The sequence below is a fragment of the Oncorhynchus mykiss genome, chromosome 6 (assembly GCF_013265735.2).
Source record: "Oncorhynchus mykiss isolate Arlee chromosome 6, USDA_OmykA_1.1, whole genome shotgun sequence".
NCBI lineage: Eukaryota > Metazoa > Chordata > Actinopteri > Salmoniformes > Salmonidae > Oncorhynchus > Oncorhynchus mykiss.
Window position 1 is genome coordinate 5,426,118 of NC_048570.1, and position 26,159 is coordinate 5,452,276.

General features: G+C 41.9%; 1 protein-coding gene across 1 annotated transcript in view; it reads right to left on the reverse strand.

Moving 5' to 3' along the window:
* The window catches only part of LOC110525181 (anthrax toxin receptor 2), a 135,805-nt gene that overhangs the window by 108,075 nt on the left and 1,571 nt on the right, over positions 1-26,159 (reverse strand). The window contains exons 2-6 of the mRNA XM_036979246.1: positions 15,261-15,332; positions 11,938-12,009; positions 11,675-11,756; positions 9,750-9,854; positions 9,166-9,315 (exon numbers count right to left, since the gene is read on the reverse strand). Coding sequence (XP_036835141.1) covers positions 9,166-9,315; positions 9,750-9,854; positions 11,675-11,756; positions 11,938-12,009; positions 15,261-15,332 — 481 coding nt within the window. The remainder of the gene's footprint in view (positions 1-9,165; positions 9,316-9,749; positions 9,855-11,674; positions 11,757-11,937; positions 12,010-15,260; positions 15,333-26,159) is intronic.

Below are 26,159 nucleotides of genomic sequence, written 5' to 3' on the forward strand. Positions count from 1 at the left end.
GGAGAGAGGGACCTACGGGAGGGAGGAGTAGGGGAGAGAGAGGAGAGAGAGGGAGCTATGTGGGGGGAGAGAGGGACCTACGAGAGGGAGGAGTAGGGGAGAGAGAGGAGAGAGAGGGAGCTATGTGGGGGGAGAGAGGGACCTACGGGAGGGAGGAGTAGGGGAGAGAGAGGAGAGAGGGAGCTATGTGGGGGGAGAGAGGGACCTACGGGAGGGAGGAGTAGGGGAGAGAGAGGGACCTACGGGAGGGAGGAGTAGGGGAGAGAGAGGAGAGAGAGGGAGCTATGTGGGGGGAGAGAGGGACCTACGGGAGGGAGGATTAGGGTTAGAGAGAGGAGAGAGAGGGACCTACGGGAGGGAGGAATAGGGTTAGAGAATGGAGAGAGAGGGAGCTATGTGGGGGAGAGAGGGACCTACGGGAGGGAGGAGTAGGGGAGAGAGAGGAGAGAGAGGGACCTACGGGAGGGAGGAGTAGGGGAGAGAGAGGAGAGAGAGGGAGCTATGTGGGGGGAGAGAGGGACCTACGGGAGGGAGGAGTAGGGGAGAGAGAGGAGAGAGAGGGACCTACGGGAGGGAGGAGTAGGGGAGAGAAAGGAGAGAGAGGGAGAGAAGGGAGAGCTAATTCATCATTGATGGATAAATTATAAAGGGCTATTACATTCCTCCGTTCTACTAAAAACCCAGAGTCGACATCCATGTGAGCCCACTGTCATACATCTGACATTATCATATAGAAAGGCCTTCTATGTGAGCCCACTGTCATACATCTGACATTATCATATAGAAAGGCCTTCTATGTGAGCCCACTGTCATACATCTGACATTATCATATAGAAAGGCCTTCTATGTGAGCCCACTGTCATACATCTGACATTATCATATAGAAAGGCCTTCTATGTGAGCCCACTGTCATACATCTGACATTATCATATAGAAAGGCCTTCTATGTGAGCCCACTGTCATACATCTGACATTATCATATAGAAAGGCCTTCTATGTGAGCCCACTGTCGTACATCTGACATTATCATATAGAAAGGCCTTCTATGTGAGCCCACTGTCATACAGATGGCATTATCATATAGAAAGGCCTTCTATGTGAGCCCACTGTCATACAGATGGCATTATCATATAGAAAGGCCTTCTATGTGAGCCCACTGTCATACAGATGGCATTATCATATAGAAAGGCCTTCTATGTGAGCCCACTGTCATACAGATGGCATTATCATATAGAAAGGCCTTCTATGTGAGCCCACTGTCATACATCTGACATTATCATATAGAAAGGCCTTCTATGTGAGCCCACTGTCATACAGATGGCATTATCATATAGAAAGGCCTTCTATGTGAGCCCACTGTCATACAGATGGCATTATCATATAGAAAGGCCTTCTATGTGAGCCCACTGTCATACAGATGGCTTTATCATATAGAAAGGCCTTCTATGTGAGCCCACTGTCATACAGATGGCTTTATCATATAGAAAGGCCTTCTATGTGAGCCCACTGTCAGACAGATGGCATTATCATATAGAAAGGCCTTCTATGTGAGCCCACTGTCATACAGATGGCTTTATCATATAGAAAGGCCTTCTATGTGAGCCCACTGTCGTACATCTGACATTATCATATAGAAAGGCCTTCTATGTGAGCCCACTGTCATACATCTGACATTATCATATAGAAATGCCTTCTATGTGAGCCCACTGTCGTACAGATGGCATCATCATATAGAAAGGCCATCTATGTGAGCCCACTGTCAGACAGATGGCATTATCATATAGAAAGGCCTTCTATGTGAGCCCACTGTCATACAGATGGCATTATAATATAGAAAGTCCTTCTATGTGAGCCCACTGTCAGACAGATGGCATTATCATATAGAAAGTCCTTCTATGTGAGCCCACTGTCAGACAGATGGCATTATCATATAGAAAGTCCTTCTATGTGAGCCCACTGTCAGACAGATGGCATTATCATATAGAAAGGCCTTCTATGTGAGCCCACTGTCATACATCTGACATTATCATATAGAAAGTCCTTCTATGTGAGCCCACTGTCGTACATCTGACATTATCATATAGAAAGGCCTTCTATGTGAGCCCACTGTCGTACAGATGGCGTTATCATATAGAAAGGTATTATATGTGAGCCCACTGTCATACAGATGGCATTATCATATAGAAATGCCTTCTATGTGAGCCCACTGTCGTACATCTGACATTATCATATAGAAAGGCCTTCTATGTGAGCCCACTGTCATACAGATGGCTTTATCATATAGAAAGGCCTTCTATGTGAGCCCACTGTCGTACATCTGACATTATCATATAGAAAGGCCTTCTATGTGAGCCCACTGTCGTACAGATGGCGTTATCATATAGAAAGGTATTATATGTGAGCCCACTGTCATACAGATGGCATTATCATATAGAAATGCCTTCTATGTGAGCCCACTGTCGTACATCTGACATTATCATATAGAAAGGCCTTCTATGTGAGCCCACTGTCGTACAGATGTCTTTATCATATGGAAAGGCCTTCTATGTGAGCCCACTGTCATACATCTGACATTATCATATAGAAAGGCCTTCTATGTGAGCCCACTGTCATACATCTGACATTATCATATAGAAAGGCCTTCTATGTGAGCCCACTGTCATACATCTGACATTATCATATAGAAAGGCCTTCTATGTGAGCCCACTGTCATACATCTGACATTATCATATAGAAAGGCCTTCTATGTGAGCCCACTGTCGTACATCTGACATTATCATATAGAAAGGCCTTCTATGTGAGCCCACTGTCATACAGATGGCATTATCATATAGAAAGTCATTCTATGTGAGCCCACTGTCATACAGATGGCATTATCATATAGAAAGGCCTTCTATGTGAGCCCACTGTCATACAGATGGCATTATCATATAGAAAGGCCTTCTATGTGAGCCCACTGTCATACAGATGGCTTTATCATATAGAAAGGCCTTCTATGTGAGCCCACTGTCAGACAGATGGCATTATCATATAGAAAGGCCTTCTATGTGAGCCCACTGTCATACAGATGGCTTTATCATATAGAAAGGCCTTCTATGTGAGCCCACTGTCGTACATCTGACATTATCATATAGAAAGGCCTTCTATGTGAGCCCACTGTCATACATCTGACATTATCATATAGAAATGCCTTCTATGTGAGCCCACTGTCGTACAGATGGCATCATCATATAGAAAGGCCATCTATGTGAGCCCACTGTCAGAGAGATGGCATTATCATATAGAAAGGCCTTCTATGTGAGCCCACTGTCATACAGATGGCTTTATCATATAGAAAGGCCTTCTATGTGAGCCCACTGTCGTACATCTGACATTATCATATAGAAAGGCCTTCTATGTGAGCCCACTGTCGTACAGATGGCATTATCATATAGAAAGGTATTATATGTGAGCCCACTGTCATACAGATGGCATTATCATATAGAAAGGCCTTCTATGTGAGCCCACTGTCGTACAGATGGCTTTATCATATAGAAAGGCCTTCTATGTGAGCCCACTGTCATACAGATGGCTTTATCATATAGAAAGGCCTTCTATGTGAGCCCACTGTCGTACAGATGGCTTTATCATATAGAAAGGCCTTCTATGTGAGCCCACTGTCGTACAGATGGCTTTATCATATAGAAAGGCCTTCTATGTGAGCCCACTGTCGTACAGATGGAATTATCATATAGAAAGGCCTTCTATGTGAGCCCACTGTCAGACAGATGGCATTATCATATAGAAAGTCCTTCTATGTGAGCCCACTGTCAGACAGATGGCATTATCATATAGAAAGTCCTTCTATGTGAGCCCACTGTCAGACAGATGGCATTATCATATAGAAAGACCTTCTATGTGAGCCCACTGTCAGACAGATGGCATTATCATATAGAAAGTCCTTCTATGTGAGCCCACTGTCAGACAGATGGCATTATCATATAGAAAGTCCTTCTATGTGAGCCCACTGTCATACAGATGGCATTATCATATAGAAAGGTATTATATGTGAGCCCACTGTCATACAGATGGCATTATCATATAGAAAGGCCTTCTATGTGAGCCCACTGTCGTACAGATGGCTTTATCATATAGAAAGGCATTCTATGTGAGCCCACTGTCATACAGATGGCTTTATCATATAGAAAGGCCTTCTATGTGAGCCCACTGTCGTACAGATGGCTTTATCATATAGAAAGGCCTTCTATGTGAGCCCACTGTCGTACAGATGGCTTTATCATATAGAAAGGCCTTCTATGTGAGCCCACTGTCGTACAGATGGAATTATCATATAGAAAGGCCTTCTATGTGAGCCCACTGTCAGACAGATGGCATTATCATATAGAAAGTCCTTCTATGTGAGCCCACTGTCAGACAGATGGCATTATCATATAGAAAGTCCTTCTATGTGAGCCCACTGTCAGACAGATGGCATTATCATATAGAAAGACCTTCTATGTGAGCCCACTGTCAGACAGATGGCATTATCATATAGAAAGTCCTTCTATGTGAGCCCACTGTCAGACAGATGGCATTATCATATAGAAAGACCTTCTATGTGAGCCCACTGTCAGACAGATGGCATTATCATATAGAAAGTCCTTCTATGTGAGCCCACTGTCAGACAGATGGCATTATCATATAGAAAGTCCTTCTATGTGAGCCCACTGTCAGACAGATGGCATTATCATATAGAAAGTCCTTCTATGTGAGCCCACTGTCAGACAGATGGCATTATCATATAGAAAGTCCTTCTATGTGAGCCCACTGTCAGACAGATGGCATTATCATATAGAAAGACCTTCTATGTGAGCCCACTGTCAGACAGATGGCATTATCATATAGAAAGTCCTTCTATGTGAGCCCACTGTCAGACAGATGGCATTATCATATAGAAAGTCCTTCTATGTGAGCCCACTGTCAGACAGATGGCATTATCATATAGAAAGTCCTTCTATGTGAGCCCACTGTCATACAGATGGCTTTATCATATAGAAAGGCCTTCTATGTGAGCCCACTGTCATACAGATGGCTTTATCATATAGAAAGGCCTTCTATGTGAGCCCACTGTCATACAGATGGCATTATCATATAGAAAGACCTTCTATGTGAGCCCACTGTCAGACAGATGGCATTATCATATAGAAAGTCCTTCTATGTGAGCCCACTGTCAGACAGATGGCATTATCATATAGAAAGTCCTTCTATGTGAGCCCACTGTCAGACAGATGGCATTATCATATAGAAAGTCCTTCTATGTGAGCCCACTGTCAGACAGATGGCATTATCATATAGAAAGTCCTTCTATGTGAGCCCACTGTCAGACAGATGGCATTATCATATAGAAAGGCCTTCTATGTGAGCCCACTGTCAGACAGACTATCTCCTACTATACCAATAAATCAACAGAGAACAAACTATGCAACTCCATCCTACACAATGGGGGAAAATGTTCATATTAACTGAAAATATTTGGCACTTGGACCCTTCTTCTCGGATGTCACCGCAAAAAAAACTTGAATCCGAAGTGGAGAGAGCATTTACTAGGGCTATTGATACAACAATTCATGTTATTGTATTACTTTAGTTTATTTGGTAAATATTTTCTTATCTCTATTTCTTGAACTGCATTGGTGGTTAAGAGCGTGTAAGTAATCATTTCACGGTAAGGTCTACAGTAGTAGTAGTACAGGTTAGTTGAGGTAATCTGTACATGTAGGTAGGGGTAAAGTGACTGTACATAGATAATAAACAGTAGTACAGGTTAGTTGAGGTAATCTGTACATGTAGGTGGGGGTAAAGTGACTGTACATAGATAATAAACAGTAGTACAGGTTAGTTGAGGTAATCTGTACATGTAGGTGGGGGTAAAGTGACTGTACATAGATAATAAACAGTAGTACAGGTTAGTTGAGGTAATCTGTACATGTAGGTAGGGGTAAAGTGACTGTACATAGATAATAAACAGTAGTACAGGTTAGTTGAGGTAATCTGTACATGTAGGTAGGGGTAAAGTGACTGTACATAGATAATAAACAGTAGTACAGGTTAGTTGAGGTAATCTGTACATGTAGGTAGGGGTAAAGTGACAAAGTGACTGTACATAGATAATAAACAGAGCAGTGTATAAAACAAAGAGGCGGAGGTCAATGTAAATAGTCCAGTGGCTATTTGATTAATTGTTCAGCAGTCTTATGACTTGGCACTTCGGTACAGCTTGTCGTGCGGTAGCAGAGAGAACAGTCTATGACTTGGGTGTCTGGAGTCGTTCACCATTTTCTGGGCCTTCCTCTGCTACATGCTGAATATGAAGGGCAGTCTGCCTCTGCATAACAGGATATGACCACAACAGTGTTGCATAGTACTTCACAGCCTTCATTAGAATATGAAGTCACTAACAGTCGGCATTTCAAAACAATTATAACATTTTACTAAAGTTACAATTGTACTGACTTCTCTCAATTCAGGCACATTTTTCCGGGAACACTTGTCATGAAGTCACTGTATACTGCACACGCGGAGAGAGTGGGTCCCAGAAAGCTGAAAGCTGCACAGATGATTTCAAATTGTAGAAATCCAAGTGAGGACTGACGAGGCCAGCGAGGTCCAGCAGCATCCAAGATTACTAATCACTGGAGAATGCTGTTTCTCTCTCTCTCTCTGTGTGTGTGTTTCCTTTGGAACACAAACAGTAAATCAGCTGGTCAAAATTGTGCAACTTTGGAGCTTTGCAGCGATTAGGGGTTGCGTGAGAATGTGTGTTTTCCGATTTTGGTCAAACACTATTGTTCAATTAGTAATGTAACTAAATGTTGCGGTAGCTTGGTGGTAGATGAACAAAATTACAATTAAGGTAGTGTTTCCAGTAGTTAATACACGTTTTACCATGTAGCGATGTAGCTAATTACTGGAGCTACACACTACTGTTTTACCAGGTAGCGGTGTAGCTAACTACTGGAACTACACACTACTGTTTTACCATGTAGCGGTGTAGCTAACTACTGGAACTACACACTACTGTTTTACCATGTAGCTAACTACTGGAACTACACACTACTGTTTTACCATGTAGCGGTGTAGCTAACTACTGGAACTACACACTACTGTTTTACCATGTAGCGGTGTAGCTAACTACTGGAACTACACACTACTGTTTTACCATGTAGCTAACTACTGGAACTACACACTACTGTTTTACCATGTAGCAGTGTCGCTAACTACTGGAACTACACACTACTGTTTTACCATGTAGCAGTGTCGCTAACTACTGGAACTACACACAACTGTTTTACCATGTAGCTAACTACTGGAACTACACACTACTCTCTTTGCAAAAATAAAATATGGGTGTGGTAGACCAGAACTTTCTTTCAATTTCAGAATCAGACATGTCTAATTCTCACTTGAACTTTGTTTTATTTGATTTTAAGTAGGCTAAATTACATATTCTGTTAACATATGACCCCAAAGTGACATGTTCTTGCAAGTTGTAGTGTATCACGTCAAATTTACACATGATACTTTTTCCTGAAGTAGTTTGGATGAAGTTTGGACTTTTTCAAAGTAATGTTAGTAAAAAAAAAAAAAATTCTTAAAGGTAGATTTAGTGTAACTTATTCCGGTGTGAAGTAATTGGTAGCTTGGTGAAACGATATTTTCAGAGTAGCTTCCCCAAACACTGCCAATGACTAACTGTCAGCACTGAGGACAGCGCTGTCCTCCTGCGGATTCTGTTACTGTAGGTGGTTAAACACAGCCTTTCCTGTCTACATGTTGAAACACAGAGAGCCACAAGCAGTTATTACCTACTCTCTTTCCATCTACCTACTCTCTTTCCATCTACCTACTCTCTTTCCATCTACCTACTCTCTCTTTCCATCTACCTACTCTCTTTCCATCTACCTACTATCTACTCTCTTTCCATCTACCTACTATCTACTCTCTTTCCATCTACCTACTCTCTCTTTCCATCTACCTACTCTCTTTCCATCTACCTACTATCTACTCTCTTTCCATCTACCTACTCTCTATTTCCATGTACCTACTCTCTCTTTCCATCTACCTACTCTCTCTTTCCATCTACCTACTCTCTCTTTCCATCTACCTACTCTCTCTTTCCATCTACCTACTCTCTTTCCATCTATCTACTCTCTTTCCATGTACCTACTCTCTATTTCCATCTACCTACTCTCTCTTTCCATCTACCTACTATCTACTCTCTTTCCATCTACCTACTCTCTCTTTCCATCTACCTACTCTCTCTTTCCATCTACCTACTCTCTCTTTCCATCTACCTACTCTCTCTTTCCATCTACCTACTCTCTCTTTCCATCTACCTACTATCTACTCTCTTTCCATCTACCTACTCTCTCTTTCCATCTACCTACTCTCTTTCCATCTACCTACTCTCTTTCCATGTACCTACTCTCTCTTTCTATCTACCTACTCTCTTTCCATCTACCTACTCTCTCTTTCCATCTACCTACTCTCTTTCCATCTACCTACTCTCTATTTCCATGTACCTACTCTCTCTTTCTATCTACCTACTCTCTTTCCATCTACCTACTATCTACTCTCTTTCCATCTACCTACTCTCTCTTTCCATCTACCTACTCTCTTTCCATCTACCTACTCTCTTTCCATCTACCTACTCTCTTTCCATATACCTACTCTCTCTTTCTATCTACCTACTCTCTTTCCATCTACCTACTCTCTTTCCATCTACCTACTATCTAATCTCTTTCCATGTACCTACTCTCTTTCCATCTATCTACTCTCTTTCCATCTATCTACTCTCTTTCCATCTACCTAAATGGAGAGTCTTTCCAATTTTACCTTCATTTTACTAGGCAAGTCAGTAAGAACAAATTCTTATTTTCAATGACGGCCTATGAACAGTGGGTTAACTGCCTTGTTCAGGGGCAGAACAACAGATCGTTACCCTGTCAGCTCGGGGATTTGATCTAGCAACCTTTTGGCTACTAGTCCAACACTCTAACCACTAAGCTACCTACAAGCTTCAAACAAAAGGTATTTTTTTCCCCACAAGAAGGTAGAGCCTTGAAAACTCACCGCCTACTTCACATTTATTTACAGTAAAACAGTGAATAAATGAACATTTCTTACTGAATTCACAATGCCTTTGAGTGCATGGAAGCCATCTTTAACAGGAAACACTTGATCTTTGGTGTCAGCCACCTCGGCTAGCTGTTGCTCGTCAAAGTCCTTGATACCAACACAGTACACCCGAGCACCGTAGTACCTTGCATCGTTGGCCTGCATTAGAGAAAGATATTGTTTTATTGTTTATTTCACTTTATATTATATTCACTTTATATATTATCTACCTCACTTGCTTTGGCAATGTTAACACATGTTTCCCATGCCAATAAAGCCCTTGAATTGAATTGAATTGAATTGAGTTGAATTGAATTGAATTGAGTTGAATTGAATTGAATTGAATTGAAAGAAAAAAAAAACAGAACAACTTTAACTTTAACTTTAAACCAACAAGTAACTCTCTGAATTGAACATTCATGCCATAATTCTTCGACCCAGATTATACATTATCATTTATTTTTATTTTTTTCATGGAAATTCTCAATTGAGCCTGCTTTTTAGTCTAAGACTGGGCTTAGTCTGTTATTAGAAAACCATAATTTTCACCTTGTAAACGTGAATAATTTTCGTTTGGATAAAAAAAAACTCACCATTTCAACTGTTAGTTCATGTACATAGACCTCCAGCTTTCCGTCCGTCAAAGCCACGATGATGCTGGAGGACTTGGTCGCTTGGGCTTTGATTTGAAGGTTTGCCTTTTCAGGTTCAAAAACACAAAGAATAAACAGAGAGATATGAGCTTTATTAGTAAATAACACTATAGAGTAAGAGGGTTGGTGTCAGTTCCATTAGGCCTACTGTTCAGTCAACTCAGGAAGTAAACGGAAATTACAGGAAGTAAACGGAAATTACAACTCCAATTACAATTTTGCTTCATGCTTTCCAATTAGGAAAATTGGAATTGGAATTCCATTTTTTTTAAGTTTACTTCCTGGCTGAGTTGACTATAATTGAAATGGCAGTGACCCCAACCTATAATACACCTGACATGTCTACAGAAGGAGAATACATTCAAAATGAACTGTTATAGAGGAGTCATAATGTATTCGTTAGTTAACCTGGAGTACTTCCAGCATGGTAGGCTTTTGAATTGCTCCCTATTTAAACCGTGTTTAGTGCCAACACAGCAAACGCCTAGCTGTTAGGCTAGCGCAGATAGGGTCAAACGCCTAGCTATTAGGCTAGCACAGATAGGGTCAAACGCCTAGCTATTAGGCTAGTACAGATAGGGTCAAACGCCTAGCTATTAGGCTAGCACAGATAGGGTCAAACGCCTAGCTATTAGGCTAGCACAGATAGGGTCAAACGCCTAGCACAGATAGGGTCAAACGCCTAGCTATTAGGCTAGCACAGATAGGATCAAATGGAAGACTGACAAGGCTAGCACAGATAGGGTCAAATGGCAGACTGACAAGGCTAGCACAGGCAGGGTCATTGGCAGACTGACAAGGCTAGCACAGATAGGGTCAAATGGCAGACTGACAAGGCTAGCACAGACAGGGTCAGTGGCAGACCGACAATGCTAACACAGTATTTTACTGTAATGATTATAATGTGGGGGATATCATGCCCAGTACTGAAGGCTTCTCTAGTGAGGTGACCACTGGCTAGTGGTTTAGACTAGGTTTAGGATTCGGTTTAGGATTAGGTTTAGGGTAAGGTTTAGGGTAAGGTTTAGGATTAGGATTAGGTTTAAGGTAAGGTTTAGGGTAAGGTTTAGGATTTGGATTAGGTTTAAGGTAAGATTTAGGGTAAGGTTTAGGATTCGGTTTAGGATTAGGTTTAGGGTAAGGTTTAGGGTAAGGTTTAGGATTCGGATTAGGTTTAAGGTAAGGTTTAGGGTAAGGTTTAGGATTCGGTTTAGGATTAGGTTTAGGGTAAGTGTCACACCCTGGTCAAAGTATTTTGTGTTTATCTTTATTTATTTGGTCAGGCCAGGGTGTGGCATGGGTTTTTGTATGTGGTGTGTATGTATGGGGATTGTAGCTAGTGGGGTGTTCTAGCTAAGTCTATGGCTGTCTGAAGTGGTTCTCAATCAGAGGCAGGTGTTTATCGTTGTCTCTGATTGGGAACCATATTTAGGCAGCCATATTCTTTGAGTTTGTCGTGGGTGATTGTCCTTATTGTCCTGATGTCATTGTTCTGTGTTAGGTTACACAAGTATAGGCTGTTTCGGTTTTCGTTAAGTTTATTGTTTTGGTAGTGTTTGTGTTTAGTGTGTTACTTCATTAAACATGGATTGCAATAGACACGCCGCATTTTGGTCCGACTCTCCTTCTCACCAAGAAAACCGTTACAGTAAGGTTTAGGGTAAGGATTAGGTTTAGGGTAAGGTTTGGGATTTGGTTTAGGATTAGGATTAGGTTTGGGATTAAGTTTAGGGTAAGGTTTAGGGTTAGGTTTAGAGTAAGGTTTAGGGTTAGGTTTAGGGTTAGGTTTAGGGTTAATGGATAGTTGAACATCTGTGAAAGTATGTATTGGCGACTATCCAATGTAGGTGTTACACATACTGCACCTCTTTAATCCCTTCATGCATGTAGGTCTCCCCTGCAGGCTTCACCTCTCTCAGTCTCTCCAGGCCTTCCTGGATTTCATACCTTCAAACGGAAAGACATCAACTCACCATCCAACATTTTCTGGCACTCTGTTTTTGCCAGTGGATACAAATAAAAATGTCCATAGTTATGACTGTTATAAGCATGTAATATGAACACTTATAATGTGTTATTAGAAGGCTTATAATATGTTATGTGATTCTCAATAGGAGGAATACCACACCTGTCTCCAGTGAGAGGTAACATCACTTTGGCTGAAGACGAGAACACTATAAAGGAGACCCTCATGCTGGGGCTGGAATTAAACAACACAGAAGAATATATATCAGGCTAATATTACAGTAGAATATATATCAGGTTAATATTACAGTAGAATATATATTAGGTTAATATTACAGTAGAATATATATCAGGTTAATATTACAGTAGAATATATATCAGTTTAATATTACAGTAGAATATATATCGGGTTAATATTACAGTAGAATATATATCAGGTTAATATTACAGTAGAATATATATTAGGTTAATATTACAGTAGAATATATATCAGGTTAATATTACAGTAGAATATATATCAGTTTAATATTACAGTAGAATATATATCGGGTTAATATTACAGTAGAATATATATCAGGTTAATATTACAGTAGAATATATATCAGGTTAATATTACAGTAGAATATATATTGGGTTAATATTACAGTAGAATATATATCAGGTTAATATACAGTAGAATATATATCAGGTCAATATTACAGTAGAATATATATCAGGTTAATATATCAGTAGAATATATATCAGGTTAATATTACATTAGAATATATATTAGGTCAATACACAGTATTATCATTAGTATTATTGTATCCTATTCTAGACATCCTTTTTCCTTGGAGAATTCACAGTGACACTCAGCAATCTGTGAAGGTGTGATCATTATGTTGTCATTGACATCATAAAACCAGCATGCGATAGATAGTTATTGAATAGGCTGTTAAGTGTAAAGACATTATTTTAGATATGCAGTGTGACGAAATGAAATGTTACATGGTATACAAGATACATATACACTAGTCTGTATCACCTGATTCTAGTACCAGGAAGTGGTGAACATACAGGAAACAGATTGTCATGAATCACCCCCCCCACCCCCCCCCCCCCCACACACACTCATACAGGATGTTGTGCAATACATTTTTATGCCTGTCAATGTATGAGGGTGTGAATGGGAAATGGACAGTCATGCGCTTGCTTCCAGACCAAACCCACACAATCTAAATGTGGCCGTTCCACCTGTCCGTTACTTTTGCCTTGACTGATACTTATTCATTTATCAGCAAAGGTGCAAACACAGCTGTGCATGGATATAAATATTTAGCTAAAAAAAAAAGACCTTTACAAACTCTGAAAAATAAAAAAGTCCTCAGAGATGTGAGTTCTTCAGAGCATAAGGAGAGGTGCTGCTTTCTCCCACCCACATGACACATGGCCTAGTCTCAGCTAGTCTCAGCTAATCTCAGCTAGTTTCAGCTAGTCTCAACTAGTCTCAGCTAGTCTCAGCTAGTCTCAGCTAGTCTCAACTAGTCTCAACTAGTATCAGATAGTCTCAGCTAGTCTCATCTAGTCTCAACTAGTCTTACCTAGTCTCAGCTAGTCTCAACTAGTCTCAACTAGTCTCAGCTAGTATCAGCTAGTCTCAGCTAGTCTCAACTAGTCTCAGATATCCTCAGCTAGTCTCAGCTAGTCTCAACTAGTCTCAGCTAGTCTCAGCTAGTCTCAGCTATCCTCAGCTAGTCTCAGCTATCCTCAGATAGTCTCAGCTAGTCTCAGATATTCTCAGCTAGTCTCAGCTATCCTCAGCTAGTCTCAGCTAGTCTCGGATATTCTCAGCTAGTCTCAGCTAGTCTCAACTTGTCTCAGCTATCTTCAGCTAGTCTCAGCTAGTCTCAGCTAGTCTCAGCTAGTCTCAACTAGTCTCAGCTATCCTCAGGTAGCCTCAGCTAGTTTCAGCTAGTCTCAGCTAGTCTCAGCTATCCTCAGATAGTCTCAGCTAGTCTCAGATAGTCTCAGCTATCCTCAGATAGTCTCAGCTAGTCTCAGCTAGTCTCAACTAGTCTCAGCTAGTCTCAGCTAGTCTCAACTAGTCTCAGCTAGTCCTTTCTCACAGTCAGACCCACATAGCATCTTTTAGCCACACGGACAAGTCTGGCAAGAAAACACAGCAGACGTATGGATCACGTCCTTTCTGAGAAGGCTTTTCAGAGGCTGACTGAGTCATTTGTTTGTGGAGATTGAGACTTGGATTTAGTTATTAATGAGAAATTGTGTGAGTCAAAAGATGAGTATTATTTGCAACTTTAGATGGGTGATGGACTGGCTAGAATCACATCTATTCCCCATAAATACCTAACAGATCACATATCTAAATATGTGTAGCCTAACATCTCAGGCTAGACTGAAATTAAAATTGCAATTAAAATCCTTTTTTTTTTTCTCCTCCCAGTTTTCTCTTTCAAACAACACACTGAATAAATCAAGAGCTTGCTTGAGGTGCCAGGGAGAAATCCAAAATCTGGAGAAAAACCAGAAGAGAGAAATCTGTCCAGCTTTCACGCTCCACATGGCAGAACAGAAGTGTTCCTGGTAAAGGAGCATTGTGTAGGAGATTGTCCTCGCCTCTCTGTGTCCTGTTGGCCTTACTGTACACATCCATTTCGCGCAGACCACCTGGGTTCAAATCCTATTCGAAATAAATTTCTAAAACTTTATCTGCACTTGATTGAGCTTGCCTGCCTGACATAACGGACCAATAGAATAGTCCCCAATACTTTAAACCTCGTCCATCTGGCCCTCTTGGAAGGCTAGAACAAACGCTTAAATTACTTGAAAGATATCAAATAGTACTTGAACCCCGGTCTTCCGGCCCCCTCTGCGGTAGGAAGGGGAGATAGATATCTATGTGTGGATCTGAACCACCCCGGTTACAAATGGCCATTCTCACAGCCCAGAAGCCTGATCCTCGCTGCCTCCCACTCCCACCGGGCCTGCTTGCTATCTTCTTCAACAAACCATTTCTTCATTTCAGTTTGGCTGGGTCGATACCGTCTGGACAAGCACATAATGTTGAGTCAACCAACGTTGCTATAAAAAAAAAAACTCTGCCTGCAATTTTATTTTATTAACTTTTTTCCTGATCATTTTTATCCTCTATTTTAACTCAGGTTGGACATGAGCACTTTTAAACTATGCTAGTTGGTACATTTTGTAGGGATGGGCTATATTGGTTAATGGACTGGGAAAATATTGAATAAGTGGTTTGGCTAGACAGAAGTTGATCAGAAGAACGTTTGAAACTCAGATGTGACATAAAGCTGGCATTGATAAAAGTGGCATTTGTTGATTTGTTGAAATCTCCAAGATTCCATTTTAACAAACATATCCAGTCCACCCTTGTTCCTTTACTTACTCAACACTTTTCTCCATTACACTCAGTCCTTGTCCATTTGCCAGACCACAAGTCATTTGTAAAGAATACAAAATGCTTACCTCACAAATCGATCTGTCAGATTCTTCACAAAGGCATAAATCTCACCCCAGTCGTTAGAAACACTCCCCGACCTGCAACAGAGAAAAAAAACAGTTGACTTGTAGAATTCTGTTCCGTTGAACGTGCCACAACAATGAAAGCATTTTAATATCATGAAGAATGCCTTGAACCTCTTTTTTTTTTTTTTAACAGCACACCTTCTTATTTCTACAGTTAGACATGCTGACTAGGCTTGCTGTTATAGATAGTGGTAGTAGTGACTGTACTGATAACACACTGTATCACAACATGTGGTAAAACTCTGCAGTGTGTTGCTGATTGAGCATAGCACGAGTCAGCAGAATGTGTTCAGACCGATGCTTTCAGATAGATGAAAGAGAACCACATTGTCTTTGAAACTAAATTCAACTTGAGTCAAAACAATTCCTTAGGATAATGTTTGATCTTGGATCACCCCCATGCAAGAGCTGGATGTGTGAACTTGATAACCCCCTAAAAGAGCAGGATGTATGGACTTGATAACCCCCTACGGTAGCTGGATGTGTGAACTTGATAACCCCCTAAAAGAGCAGGATGTATGAACTTGATAACCCCCTACGATAGCCGGATGTATGAACTTGATAACCCCCTACAAGAGCTAGATGTGTGAACTTGATAACCCCCACAAGAGCTAGATGTGTGAACTTGATAACCCTCTACGAGAGCAGGATGTATGGACTTGATAACCCCCTACAAGAGCTGGATGTGTGAACTTGATAACCCCCTACGAGAGCAGGATGTATGGACTTGATAACCCCCTACAAGAGCTAGATGTATGGACTTGATAACCCCTTACAAGAGCTAGATGTGTGAACTTGATAACCCTCTATGATGGTAGGATGTATGGACTTGATAACCCCCTACAACAGCTGGATGTGTGAACTTGATAACCCCCTACGAGAGCAGGATGTGTGAACTTGATAACCCTCTACGATAGCAGGATGTATGAACTTGATAACCCCCTACAAGAGCAGGATGTGTGAACTTGATAACCCCCTACAAGAGCTGGATGTGTGAACTTGATAAGAGCTGAGCTGGTCTACCTCCCTGGTCTACCTCCATGGTCTAAACCCCTGGTCTACTTCCCTGGTCTAAACCCCTGGTCTACCTCCCTGGTCTCAACACCTGATCTACTTCTCTGGTCTCAACCCCTGGTCTACTTCCCTGGTCTACTTCCCTGGTCTCAACCCCTGGTCTACTTCCCTGGTCTTAACCCCTGGTCTACTTCCCTGGTCTAAACCCCTGGTCTACCTCCCTGGTCTACTTCCCTGGTCTACTTCCCCAGTCTACTTCCCTGGTCTAAACCCCTGGTCTAAACCACTGGTCTACTTCCCTGGTCTCAACCCCTGGTCTACTTCCCTGGTCTACTTCCCCAGTCTACTTCCCTGGTCTACTTCCCTGGTCTACTTCCCCAGTCTACTTCCCTGGTCTAAACCCCTGGTCTAAACCACTGGTCTACTTCCCTGGTCTCAACCCCTGGTCTACTTCCCTGGTCTACTTCCCCAGTCTACTTCCCCGGTCTACTTCCCCGGTCTACACCCCTGGTCTACTTCCCCAGTCTACTTCCCTGGTCTCAACCCCTGGTCTACTTCCCCGGTCTACTTCACTGGTCTAAACCCCTGGTCTACTTCCCTGGTCTACTTCACTGGTCTAAACCACTGGTCTACTTCCCTGGTCTACTTCCCTGGTCTAAACCCCTGGTCTACGTCCCTGGTCTACTTCCCTGGTCTACTTCCCTGGTCTACTTCCCCGGTCTACTTCCCTGGTCTAAACCCCTGGTCTACTTCCCTGGTCTACTTCCCCAGTCTACTTCCCTGGTCTCAACCCCTGGTCTACTTCCCCAGTCTACTTCCCCGGTCTACTTCCCTGGTCTACTTCCCTGGTCTACTTCCCTGGTCTCAACCCCTGGTCTACTTCCCTGGTCTACCTCCCTGGTCTACTTCCCTGGTCTACTTCCCTGGTCTCAACCCCTGGTCTACTTCCCTGGTCTACCTCCCTGGTCTACTTCCCTGGTCTACTTCCCCGGTCTACTTCCCTGGTCTAAACCCCTGGTCTACTTCCCTGGTCTACTTCCCTGGTCTACTTCCCTGGTCTACTTCCCTGGTCTACTTCCCCGGTCTACTTCCCTGGTCTACTTCCCTGGTCTCAACCCCTGGTCTACTTCCCTGGTCTACTTCCCTGGTCTAAACCACTGGTCTACTTCCCTGGTCTACTTCCCCAGTCTACTTCCCTGGTCTCAACCCCTGGTCTACTTCCCCAGTCTACTTCCCCGGTCTACTTCCCTGGTCTACTTCCCCGGTCTACTTCCCTGGTCTAAACCCCTGGTCTACTTCCCTGGTCTACTTCCCTGGTCTACTTCCCTGGTCTACTTCCCCGGTCTAAATCCCCGGTCTACTTCCCCGGTCTAAACCCTTGGTCTACCTCCCTGGTCTACCTCCCTGGTCTACTACCTTGGTTCACTTCATTGGTTTACTTCCTGGTCTACCTACTTTGGTTTACTTCCTGGTCTACCTCCCTGGTCTACCTCCCTGGTCTACCTCCCTGGTCTACCTCCCTGGTCTACTACCTTGGTTCACTTCATTGGTTTACTTCCTGGTCTACCTACTTTGGTTTACTTCCTGGTAATGCCCTTGCTACTATGCCAATACCATCTAGTTTTTAGGAAATAAACATTTTTTTTGGTTAATAACTGATATGATGACTGATAGTTTTTATTATCATTGTTATCATCCAGATACATCATGTGCCAGTCCATAGCGGGTGACGTTGGGAGTGTGCTTGCCACACACGCCTCAGGCCTTGGCACACCGTACCCTCTATCAGTCAAAGTGAGCAATGTGAACACAGTCAGTGTGTTCAATTTGCCCTTGATGATAACGACGTCGTAGTAATTAAACTAATAATTACAATCCAATGTATGTGCAGAGAACATTAAAACATGAGAGATTCACCATTAGGGCCGCCATCTTTCACACAGTTTCTCTCCTCCTCCCCCCTCCCCCCCATCTCCAAGACAAGGTCAATGTTTCCATCTGGCGAAGAGTGTGTATCTGTGGGGGGAGGGGGGGGGGGGGGGGGGCTAAGGCTGAGGCAAAGTTCCACAGCACTTTGATAATACTGCAACTACTAACTACTCAGGATGATTAACGTTGTGAATACGTTACATTTGTACGGTCCTTGATACGTTGTGAATACGTTACATTTGTAAGGTCCTTGATACGTTGTGAATACATTACATTTGTAAGGTCCTTGTTACAGCACCTACACTACAGTACTGACCTTCTCAAGAGCTTTGGACCTCTTGGATGGTGTTAATAAACAAAGATACTGGTGTCCTTCATAACTCAGATGCCCGGAGAGGAATTACATTTCACCATGAGGCCAATGGTGACTTTAAAACAGTTACAGAGTTTAATGGCTGTGATGGGAGAAAACTGAGGATGGATCAACAACACTGTAGTTACTCCACAATACTAACCTAAATGACAGAGTGAAAAGAAGGAAGCCTGTACAGAATAAAAATATCCCAAAACATGCATCCTGTTTGCAACAAGGTACTTAATAAGCAGAACTGCAGAAAATGTAGCAAAGAAATCAACTTCATGTCCTGAATACAAAATGTTCTGTTTGGAGCAAATACAAACACATCACTGAGTACCACCCATTCATATTTTCAAGCATGGTGGCGGCCAATGTTCCATCTTAGAAGTGTGCGGAGTGGGCAGTATCCCCGAGACTGTGCAGAAAAAAGTCAACCCACGGAGAGAAGCACGAGATTGAAATTCAGTTTTTCCCTGTTAACACTATCAACGTTTCCCTTTACTGTGGCAATTGTGATCGAATATTAGCCACTTTCAACGCAGCATACCGAAACAAAATAAAATTATGCAAGAAATGTTGTTGTTGTTGGCAGAACGCATCGGAGTAGGATTCTATTGCATTGACACGACTCAGCCCATACTCTCCACAGACCTGTGCTGCATAACCAATCAGAGCTACAGTAGGCCTATATGCAAATAGACCATTGCCATATATGGTTCTGTGCCCTTCACTTTGAACTGGACTGTGTTTACAGCATGAGCGGGCGTGAGTAGATGTGCTTGTTTTGAGATCAAAGCAAGAGCTGTGCACATTTTGTTCACATTCTTTGCTAGTTACTGAGTTATTAGCCCAGTTATAGATCATTTGTAGTCAGCAATGGGGGAGTGATTGTTTCCTACAAGAGCACAAAATGTCAAAATTTCTAGACATCTTTGAAAAGCAAGTCAGGTAAAGAGCTTGTTTTTTTTTGTCTTAAAGGGGCAGTGTTGTATTTTGAAACAGGTTTGAATAACTTAAGTAGCCATTAGGCAGAGAGAGGGTAGCATAATTCTTCTGATTCTATGTAGTAACGGTACGGGAAATAATAATGATTTTTATTCCGTATCAAACATCAAACAACACAACAACATGTTCAGTCACCTCCTTGTCTGAAGGACAGGTGGATAAACAGGTTCATGTCAAGTCAAGATTTTATCAAAAGTGTCATGGAATGTATTTAAAAAAAAAAATTTAACCTTTATTTAACTAGGCAAGTCAGTTAAATAACAAATTCGTTTTTACAATGACGGCCTACCAGAAGACAAAAGGCCTCCTGCGGAGGGACGGGGGCCTGGGATTAAAAATAAATATATATAATAGTAAAATCGGACAAAACACACATCACAACAAGTGAGACACCACAACACTACATAAAGAGAGACCTAAAGACAACAACATAGCAAGGCAGCAACACATGACAACACAGCATGGAAGCAACACAACATGACAACAACATGGTAGCACCACAACATGACAACAACATGGTAGCAGCACAACATGACAACAACTTGGTAGCAAGACAACATGACAACAACTTGGTAGCAACACAACATGACAACAACTTGGTAGCAACACAACATGGCAGCAGCACAACATGACAACAACATGGTAGCAACACAACATGACAACAACATGGTAGCAACACAACATGACAACAACATGGTAGCAACACAACATGACAACAACATGGTAGCAACACAACATGACAACAACTTGGTAGCAACACAACATGACAACAACTTGGTAGCAACACAACATGGCAGCAGCACAACATGACAACAACATGGTAGCAACACAACATGACAACAACATGGTAGCAACACAACATGACAACAACATGGTAGCAACACAACATGACAACAACTTGGTAGCAACACAACATGACAACAACATGGTAGCAACACAACATAACAACAACATGGTAGCAACACAACATGACAACAACATGGTGGCAACACAACATGACAACAACATGGTAGCAACACAACATGACAACAACTTGGTAGCAACACAACATGACAACAACTTGGTAGCAACACAACATGGCAGCAGCACAACATGACAACAACATGGTAGCAACACAACATGACAACAACATGGTAGCAACACAACATGACAACAACATGGTAGCAACACAACATGACAACAACATGGTAGCAACACAACATGACAACAACTTGGTAGCAACACAACATGACAACAACATGGTAGCAACACAACATAACAACAACATGGTAGCAACACAACATGACAACAACATGGTGGCAACACAACATAACAACAAAATGGTAGCAACACAACATGACAACAACATGGTGGCAACACAACATAACAACAACATGGTAGCAACACAACATGACAACAACATGGTAGCAACACAACATGACAACAACATGGTAGCAACACAACATGACAACAACATGGTAGCAACACAACATGACAACAACATGGTGGCAACACAACATAACAACAACATGGTAGCAACACAACATGACAACAACATGGAGGCAACACAACATGACAACAACATGATAGCAACACAACATGACAACAACATGGTGGCAACACAACATAACAACAACATGGTAGCAACACAACATGACAACAACATGGTAGCAACACAACATGACAACAACATGGTAGCAACACAACATGACAACAACATGGTAGCAACACAACATGACAACAACATGGTAGCAACACAACATGACAACAACATGGTAGCAACACAACATGACAACAACATGGTAGCAACACAACATGACAACAACATGGTAGCAACACAACATGACAACAACATGGTAGCAACACAACATGACAACAACTTGGTAGCAACACAACATGACAACAACTTGGTAGCAACACAACATGGCAGCAGCACAACATGACAACAACATGGTAGCAACACAACATGACAACAACATGGTAGCAACACAACATGACAACAACATAGTAGCAACACAACATGACAACAACATGGTAGCAACACAACATGACAACAACTTGGTAGCAACACAACATGACAACAACTTGGTAGCAACACAACATGGCAGCAGCACAACATGACAACAACATGGTAGCAACACAACATGACAACAACATGGTAGCAACACAACATGACAACAACATGGTAGCAACACAACATGACAACAACATGGTAGCAACACAACATGACAACAACTTGGTAGCAACACAACATGACAACAACATGGTAGCAACACAACATAACAACAACATGGTAGCAACACAACATGACAACAACATGGTGGCAACACAACATAACAACAACATGGTAGCAACACAACATGACAACAACATGGTGGCAACACAACATAACAACAACATGGTAGCAACACAACATGACAACAACATGGTAGCAACACAACATGACAACAACATGGTAGCAACACAACATGACAACAACATGGTAGCAACACAACATGACAACAACATGGTGGCAACACAACATAACAACAACATGGTAGCAACACAACATGACAACAACATGGAGGCAACACAACATGACAACAACATGATAGCAACACAACATGACAACAACATGGTGGCAACACAACATAACAACAACATGGTAGCAACACAACATGACAACAACATGGTAGCAACACAACATGACAACAACATGGTAGCAACACAACATGACAACAACATGGTAGCAACACAACATGACAACAACATGGTAGCAACACAACATGACAACAACATGGTAGCAACACAACATGACAACAACATGGTAGCAACACAACATGACAACAACATGGTAGCAACACAACATGACAACAACATGGTAGCAACACAACATGACAACAACTTGGTAGCAACACAACATGACAACAACTTGGTAGCAACACAACATGGCAGCAGCACAACATGACAACAACATGGTAGCAACACAACATGACAACAACATGGTAGCAACACAACATGACAACAACATGGTAGCAACACAACATGACAACAACATGGTAGCAACACAACATGACAACAACTTGGTAGCAACACAACATGACAACAACTTGGTAGCAACACAACATGGCAGCAGCACAACATGACAACAACATGGTAGCAACACAACATGACAACAACATGGTAGCAACACAACATGACAACAACATGGTGGCAACACAACATAACAACAACATGGTAGCAACACAACATGACAACAACATGGAGGCAACACAACATGACAACAACATGGTAGCAACACAACATGACAACAACATGGTGGCAACACAACATAACAACAACATGGTAGCAACACAACATGACAACAACATGGTAGCAACACAACATGACAACAACATGGTAGCAACACAAAATAACAACAACATGGTAGCAACACAACATGACAACAACATGGTAGCAACACAACATGACAACAACATGGTAGCAACACAACATGACAACAACATGGTAGCAACACAACATAACAACATGGTAGCAACACAACATGACAACAACATGGTGGCAACACAACATAACAACAACATGGTAGCAACACAACATGACAACAACATGGTAGCAACACAACATGACAACAACATGGTAGCAACACAACATGACAACAACATGGTGGCAACACAACATAACAACAACATGGTAGCAACACAACATGACAACAACATGGTAGCAACACAACATGACAACAACATGGTAGCAACACAACATAACAATAACATGGTAGCAACACAACATGACAACAACATGGTAGCAACACAACATGACAACAACATGGTAGCAACACAACATGACAACAACATGGTAGCAACACAACATGACAACAACATGGTAGCAACACAACATGGTAGCAGCACAAAACATGGTACAAACATTATTGGGCACAGACAACAACACAAAGGGCAAGAAGGTAGAGACAACAATACATCACGCAAAGCAGCCACAACTGTCAGTAAGAGTGTCCATGATTGAGTCTTTGAATGAAGAGATTGGGATAAAACTGTCCAGTTTGAGTGTTTGTTGCAGCTCGTTCCAGTCGCTAGCTGCAGCGAACTGAACAGACTGAGCGACCCAGAGATGTGTGTGCTTTGGGGACCTTTAACAGAATGTGACTGGCCGAACGGGTGTTGTATGTGGAGGATGAGACAAAACGGATGTTGAATGTGGAGGATGATGGCTGCAGTAGATATCTCAGATAGGAGGGACTGAAGCCTAATATGGGCCTACTATTGAACACCACACATTGGCTGCTACTGTAGTCTGAATGATAGAACAGCTATTTCCCCATGTTAAAATGTTATGGGATGCATTTTCTCCATAGTTTCTGATGGTAGGCCACTCAGGTAGGCCTACATTATGATCAAGTAGCCACAGTAGCATACTTGGCCACTGTCATAACCATAACTTAAAGCGGGTACAGCCTCAGTGTTCACAGTAAACCCGAGCTGGAAGTTGCACAGAATTTTCACAACGTTCAAGTTTGCACTCAGCAGACCTGCAATTTGCTCGATGGCGAAAAAACATTTGAGGGAACATTGGTGGTGGCTGCATCATGTTATGGGTATGCTTGTCATCGACAAGGACTATGGAGTTTTTTAGGATAAAAATAAACTAGAATAGAGCTAAGCACAGGAAAAATCCTAAAGGACAACCTGGTTCAGTCTGCTTTCCAACAGACACTGGGACACAAATCCACCGTTCAGCATGACAACCTAAAATGCAAGGTCAAATCTACACTGGAGTTGCTTACCAAGATGACATTGAATGTTCCTGAGTGGCCTGGTTACAGTTTTGACTTTAATCTACTTGAAAACCTATAGTAAGACCTGAAAATGGTTGTCTAGCAACGATCAACAACCAACTTGACAGATATTGAAGATTTTTAAAAGTAATAATGTGTAAATATTGTACAATCAATGTGTACAAAGCTCTCAGAGACTTACCCAGAAAGACTCACAGCTGTAATCACTCTTAGAGACTTACCCAGAAAGACTCACAGCTGTAATCACTCTCAGAGACTTACCCAGAAAGACTCACAGCTGTAATCACTCTCAGAGACTTACCCAGAAACACTCACAGCTGTAATCACTCTCAGAGACTTACCCAGAAAGACTCACAGCTGTAATCACTCTTAGAGACTTATCCAGAAAGACTCACAGCTGTAATCACTCTCAGAGACTTACCCAGAAAGACTCACAGCTGTAATCACTCTTAGAGACTTACCCAGAAAGACTCACAGCTGTAATCACTCTTAGAGACTTACCCAGAAAGACTCACAGCTGTAATCACTCTCAGAGACTTACCCAGAAAGACTCACAGCTGTAATCACTCTTAGAGACTTACCCAGAAAGACTCACAGCTGTAATTACTCTCAGAGACTTACCCAGAAAGACTCACAGCTGTAATCACTCTCAGAGACTTACCCAGAAAGACTCACAGCTGTAATCACTCTTAGAGACTTACCCAGAAAGACTCACAGCTGTAATCACTCTTAGAGACTTACCCAGAAAGACTCACAGCTGTAATCACTCTCAGAGACTTACCCAGAAAGACTCACAGCTGTAATCACTCTTAGAGACTTACTCAGAAAGACTCACAGCTGTAATCACTCTCAGAGACTTACCCAGAAAGACTCACAGCTGTAATCACTCTTATAGACTAACCCAGAAAGACTCACAGCTGTAATCACCGACAAAGGTGACTGACTCAGAGGGGTGTGAATACTTATGTAAATGTGCCATTTCTGTATATCATTTTCCATAAATTTACAAAAATGTCTAAAACACATTGTTTTCACTTTGTCATTATGGAATATTGTGTGTAGATGAGTGAGGAAAAAAATGTTCAATCCATTTTTGAATTCAGGCTGTAACACAACAAAATGTGGAGTAAGTCAGAGGGTAGGAATACTTTTTGAAAGAGCTGCATTTGGGCCCACGCAGCTCTCAAAAATCTCTTTTAGTTTATCAATTGTTTCAACGGTAGGCTACAATCTCTACATCATCCTGTCATTTTATAATTGAGAACAGGGTGGAGTAGTTGACAGAGGGTTTGAAACTGGAGGGAGGTGCAGAGATGCAACAGGCTTGCAGAAATACGGCATTGAGCCAAGTTGAGAGAGAGAAGAATAATGAAGTCCAAAATGTGTTTTTAAGTAAAAACATGTGTTGTATCAAGTCCGTTTGCTTCCTGAGACAGTATGGTATGCATCACCGAACTTCAACTTTTGTATAAACTTTTTCTCAACTGGAAAGAGCTCTCCTTATGTTACAAGTGGTATTTGTGGCAGACAAAGGATTGGGGTTAAAGTGAGGGTGAGGTTTAAGAGCACAAAAGCTTTGTCTCAGTTACTTCATGTTATCGTTACAATGTATCATGGTTAGCAGATCTAAACAGAACTTTCAGTAGGCCTATGGCAGGGGTCCCCAATTACATTCAGACCTGGTGAGATTGTTTTTTTGTACACTGCAAATTTAAAGAATCCCACACAGATGTTGAATTTTGAGAAAAACAGAATCATGTCA